This window comes from Cetorhinus maximus, chromosome 5 (assembly GCF_964194155.1).
Source record: "Cetorhinus maximus chromosome 5, sCetMax3.hap1.1, whole genome shotgun sequence".
NCBI classification, from domain to species: Eukaryota; Metazoa; Chordata; class Chondrichthyes; order Lamniformes; family Cetorhinidae; genus Cetorhinus; species Cetorhinus maximus.
Genome location: NC_135883.1, coordinates 141,025,921 through 141,032,226, shown reverse-complemented (window position 1 = coordinate 141,032,226; position 6,306 = coordinate 141,025,921). Strand labels below are relative to the sequence as shown.

General features: G+C 39.1%; 1 protein-coding gene across 1 annotated transcript in view; it reads right to left on the bottom strand.

Annotated features, from left to right (window-relative positions):
- Positions 1-492: 492 nt before the first annotated feature.
- ccdc162 (coiled-coil domain containing 162) overlaps positions 493-6,306 on the bottom strand; it is a 271,702-nt gene continuing 265,888 nt past the window's right edge. The window contains exons 48-49 of the mRNA XM_078542866.1: positions 4,787-4,935; positions 493-762 (exon numbers count right to left, since the gene is read on the bottom strand). Coding sequence (XP_078398992.1) covers positions 649-762; positions 4,787-4,935 — 263 coding nt within the window. The 3' untranslated portion in view covers positions 493-648. The remainder of the gene's footprint in view (positions 763-4,786; positions 4,936-6,306) is intronic.

Genomic DNA, 6,306 nt, shown 5'->3' with positions numbered 1-6,306 from the left:
ATGATGTCCCCATAGTTCCATAACCTGCTAACACTCATTGTCTAATGGAGCCAAATTCTAGTGCTGGTGTTTTCAGGATATTGGGATTGGAAGGTGAATAGGAAAACATTGGATGGTTATAAATATCACGAGGGAAGGTTTTTCCCTCACATTTAGCTAATTAGGTGTAAACTGTTACAACTCCTGTTAGTCTCAGGAAAATAACAAATTCCATTCAAGTTGGGAGTCAGCAATTCAGCTGATAATGGCTTATCTGTGCCAATCTCTGCTCTATGGTCCAAGTCGCATCGGCACATTTTTATTGGACCCATAATTTCAATACTAATTTCCACAGATTTGAGAGAGATTAATTGGTGTCCACTGCATAGACTGGACTCTACACTAAAAAAAAACAAGCCTGGCTTGACAAGAAAATAGTGAGGAAACGGCAGCTCCCATAATCCTCCAAATAAATAATTGTGAATGTTTACTATAATAAAAACATGTCTGGAATTAGCCAAACTTAATCATGTGATTTATGTGTTCAAGTATTCCTTAATAAAGGACTGAAACTAGCCTGCAGTGAACATAGAAAAACTTGACATAAAGATGAAACTGCTTTCATTTTTGGATCGTCTGTGCAACTTGATTCCCTGGCAAGTCTCCCAATTATTTCTGATTTAATCTGAAGTCTTGCAGCTCTCTGAGAAGATTGTGATGACTTGGTTCTTCCAATTCTGGCAATAGTGCTTCCACCACCTTGTTACGGAGTCTGCTTGGAACCTTTTTTAATAAATACAAGTTTGTCAGACTGTGCTAAAACATCTGTAACATTCGCAAAGACCAGTAGGTATAAAATGACAATACACAGGTTCATATGCCTTGATATCCACTTACTTGCCCTTGATGTGGATGAGCTTTTGTTGCCCTAGAGCCATTTATTTATTTAAGTGTTGCCTATGTGGCGTAGGAATAACTACCTGAAGTGACTGCTCGTTAATCATGCTATTTTAAAATATCTTCACCCTATGTACAGAAAAACTAGTTGCAGTGAATCTTCCTGCTTGTGTAAACCACACCTATAATTCTTACAAATCCACATAAAGGTTAACAACATCATTGTGTATAATTTCAGTAAGTAATGTATACGCACTGCAGGAAAGGTTATGACCTGGTTGGCTGATTTCAAATTGGATCCATTTTAGGTCACCTGATCTTGAATTAAATATTAAATTTGTAGTTTAAATTGAGCTTCATATTTGAACATTTAGTTCACACACCAACATGAAGATGCATATCCATTGGATGTGTTATAATTAAGCTTCTATGCATTTTTTGTTTCGGCTATTATGTCTCAAACATGGCAAATGTCCAGCTGCACACCTTGCCGTTTGTTTGGATGATGACTACATGTTTCAACTTGAACCTAAAGCTTTTTACATATTGATTTGATTTTAAGTGTTATAAATAGATTGGCCCTACATGAATTACACTGGTAAAAGTTGACCTGCATGTCTGAAGACTGCAGTGTGCAGTAAATCACACCTTCAGTAGCTTTGACCAATTACCAAGTTGAAGTGGACTCTAAGAATGAATGGCAGTCACCTTTTGGTCAGGAGGTTGACTTATTGAATCTCTTGTCGAAAGATAGAAATGTTTATTTCAGTCATGAAGGTTGTTTCATGTCTCAGTTTTTAATACTAGACATTGTTACATGAAAGAAAAAATGAAATGTAAAAATAGTATGCTAAACTTTCAGCAGAATTTTAGATCTCCTGAGAGGTGGTAAGTGATTGTGTGTGTGTGTATTTTTATAAATGTACCATTTATAATTCTAAAGTAGCAGCCACAATAAATATTAGAGTTACCAGTGAAAGCAGGCAGGTGAGGGAGCAGCTATGGACTTGAGGGGGTGTGATTGAGAGTTGAAGCTTGTACAACCAAATTCCAATTTTGGTCTGAATTTCAAACCAAGTTTGTGATAAATCTCGGGTTGAATTTACATTGCTTGATATACTAAACTAATATTTAATTCAGTAAGACTTGTACATTTCCTGCAGCTTTAATAGTTTTCTTGCATTCAGAGTGCCCAAATACAGGGTAAGCTGTGTCGAGTATGAAGACATTTATATGAGCAAATTATTGGACAGTCTGTTCAGGAAATTCAGGTGAAGTGGATCTTACTGCGTTATCACCCTCTTTAATCTTAAGAGAAATGGGAGTTTAATGTCCCTTAGTGGCCCAGCTCCATATCTGCCTCTCTGACCACTCCTCGTTTAAATTGCTTTAGTTTTGGTCTTGTTCTGTTATGGCACTGACACCAGGCCCCTAGCAAGCTGGAGTCTGATTCAGCTGGTCTGAGCAAAATAGTGTCTGGTCCACTAACTGGGTCAGTGTGCTCTGCTACAAGGAGGGCTAAAGGATCAAGTCATATTGGGATGAGGCTTATTGTAAGTTATTCTCTGCCTGTCTGGCCTTTCTCCATAGTCTTAATGCATGACGTTGCTCCCCCTTCCCCAAATGCAATTCAGACAATTCACTGTTAAATATGTTAAATAAATGTATAAGTTTTGTATGTATACATCTTAAAGTTAAGTCAAAATATTTTTGTGGAACAATGGAACATTTTAAAATTAGTTTATTGTTCATCTTCAGCTTCAGTCTTACTTAATAGGTTGCTTAATTCAAGTCTCATGTTTTGGCTCTAAATTTCCATTGTGTAGTGTCATTTACATTAGAGTGCTTAATTCAAATTACGAACATACAAAATAGAGGCAGGAGTACGCCATTTGGCTTCTCGTCTGTGCCACCATTCGATAAGATCATGGCTGATCTGTTTGAGTTTTGAATTCCACATTCCCATCTACCCCTGATGACCTTTAGTTCCCTTGCCTAACAAGAATCTTATCTATCTACCTCAAAAATATTCAGTGACCCTGCCTCTACCATCTTCTGAGGCAGAGTTCCAAAGTCTCTCAGCCCTCAGAGAAAAAAATTCTCTCCATCTCTGATTCAGAAGGGCAACACCTAATTTTAAAGCAGTTTCTCTCCCGCACCCCCCGCCCCCACCCCCCAGACTCACCCACAAGAGGAAACATCCTTTCCACATCCAACTTGTCAATACCGTTCAGGATCTTGTATACTTCAAACAAGTCACCCCTCCCTCTTCTAAACTCCAATCTTCAAGCCCAGTCTGTCTAACCTTTCCTCATAAGACAAGCTGCTCATTTCATATCAATCAAGTAAACCTCTGAACTGCCTCCAACGCACGTAAAGGAAATAAGGAGACCAAAACTACACACCATATTTGAGATGTGGTCTCCAATGTATAACTGAAGCATAAGTAAAAATAGCTGGAAAAACTCAGCAGGTCTGACAGCATCTGCGGAGAGGAACACAGTTAACGTTTCGAGTTCGTCTGACTCTTCATCAGAACTGAGGAAAATTAGAAATAAGGTGAAATATAAGCTGGTTGAGGGGTGGGACAGGTAGAGCTGGATAGAGGGCCAGTGATAGGTGGAGGCGAAGAAGAGATTGTCCTTTTGTCTATGACATTTTTGGCAAAGGGGTGTTGACAGTGGTGATATTAGCTAAGAAATGTGCTAATGGTGCCAATATCACCTTAATGTCACCATTAGCACATTTATTAGCTAATATCACCACCGTCAACACCCCTTTGTCCTTCTGGCTATGACATCTTTGGCAATCTCTTCTTTGCCTCCACCTATCACTGGTCCTCTATCCAGCTCTACCTGTCCCACCCCCTCAGCCAGCTAATATTTCATCTCATTTCTAGTTTTCCTCAGTTCTGATGAAAAGTCATATGGATTCGAAACGTTAACTGTATTCCTCTCCGCAGATGCTGTCAGACCTGCTGAGTTTTTCCAGCTATTTTTATTTTTGTTTCAGATTTCCAGCATCCGCAGTATTTTGCCTATAACTGAAGCATAACGTTCTTACTTTTATGTTCAATTCCTCTTAATAAAGGATAGCATTCCATTTGCCTTTTAATTACTTGTTGTCCCTGCATATTAACTTTTTGTAATTCATGCACTAGAACAACTAGATCACTCTGCACCTCAGAATTCTGCAGCCGTTTTCTGTTTAAGTAATACTTTTTTTATTCTTCCCATCAAAGTGAACAACTTCATATTTCCCCACATTATGCTCCGTCTGCAACTTCCTTATGTCTTCTTCACAGCATACTTTCCTACCTATCTCTGTGTCATCTGCAAATTTAGCTATCAAGCCTTCACTCCGCTCATCTAATTAATTGTTATAAATAGTAAAAAGTTGAGGCCCCAGTACAGACCCCTGTGGGACTCCACTTGTCACATCCTGCTTATCAGAAAAAGACCCATTTATGTCACGGTCTTCTGCCAGCCAGCCAATCTTCTTTCCATGCTAATACGTTACCCCCTACACAATGAGCATTTATTTTCCGCAATAACCTTTGATGTGGCACCTTATCAGATGCCTTCTGGAAATCTAAGTACGGCATATCTACAGGATCCCCTTTATCCACAGTGCATGTTACTCCTTCAAGGAACTCCAATAAATTGATTGAACATGATTTCCCTTTCACAAAACCATGGTGACTCTTCCCGATTACCTTGAGTTTCTCTAAGTGTGCAGTTAAGACCTCCTTAATGATTGATTCTAACGTCTTCCCCATGACAAAATTTACTTTATAAAGATAACTCAACATTGAAGGAACAAACTGCCAGCTAGAATGAGGGGCAGGACGCAGCCTATAATCTCAACCAAAAATGGAAGGATAAGTGTTTGTTACTAAACTGCTACTCACTGTTTTTGGCCTTTGCACCTTTCTTCCTTCACCTGTAATGGTTCCACTAGAATCAATAGTCTTTGAGTCAGTGGTCAACCAGCGCCGATAATGGTCTCTGGAAATCATCATTGAGGAATGGGTTCGAAAGGGAGTCAGTGATCCAGTACCTATATAAGTAGTAGACAAGTATTTTACATAGTGATTATATCCAGAATTTACCAAATAGAGTTGGACCCAAGGTTAGCAAACTCTTTCCAGTTGTACCATCACACTTGTAATATAGTAATAATTATAAATCGTATTGTGAAAAAGTATTACAAGCAATACAATACTAAGCAGATCAATACAGAAACCCTAAATGCCAATGAATGGCACTCTTAAAATACAAGAAAGTCACAACATAGTAACAGGCCACGCACTGCAGTAACTCACCAAGCGTCCTTTGGTGACGTCTACTATCTAGAGGGACAGACACATGGGAACACAACCTTCTGCAAGTTCCCCTCCAAGCCACACACCACCCTGACCAAACTATATCATTATTTCTTCAGTGTTGCTGGGTCAAAATCTTGGAACTCCCTAACAGCACTGTGGATGTACCTACACAACAGGAACTTGCAGCAGTTCAAGAAGGTGGCTTCACCAGTTCTCCAGGGCAATTTGGGATGAACAACAAATGCTGGCTTTGCCAGTGATGCTCACATCCCATGCAAGAAAGAAAAAGTCTAATCCTGAATGTTGATGCAGTTTGCCCCAATCCCTAACCCTGGAAGGGAATTGCACAGCTTCAGCTCTCTGTGTAAAGAAGTTTCTCTTCTTCCTACCTTGCAAATAGCCTTGTCATTCTAGACCCCTCAATGAATCGGTGTTAAACAGTCTCTAGTGGGATGCCCAATTCTGCGCATAGTATTCTAACTGAGGCCTAATTAATGTTTTATATAGAGTTACCATTACTCCTTTTGCATTCAATACTCCAAATAAAAACTAGAATTTCATAACCTTTTTAAGACCTTAATGATTTGAGGTGCTGCCCATAATGTCCTGAGAACCAAATTCATCTGCTGTTCCCAGCGCCAAGCCACCGATTCATATTTGATCAGAATTAATTGCATTCTATTTGCCACTTTTAACTCAATTCCCCTATCTGATAAATATCACTTTGCAGCTTCCTTTGGTTTTCTAAAGAATTAACTTTCCACCTATTTTAGTATCATTTGCAAATTTCAATTCCACTCCTTTTAGGCCTATACCCAAAACATTGCTGTGGAGTGAACAGAAGTGGCCTAAGAACTGAAACCTTCATGGCACTTCCAACACATCACCCTCTGAAAAAGATCAGAAAAAGATCAAACCTCATCCATGGGCAGGGTGAGGTTTCATGAGGGTTTTTATATATTTAATAAAGGTTTCACTAAAAGTGATGGACATGTCCCAACTCATGTGACAGTGTCTCACATGAGGGGGCATGTCAGGGAAATTTTGTTTTTGTCTCTTTAACATTTTTAAATTTGGAGTCGATCTCCCTGAGGCAACACTTA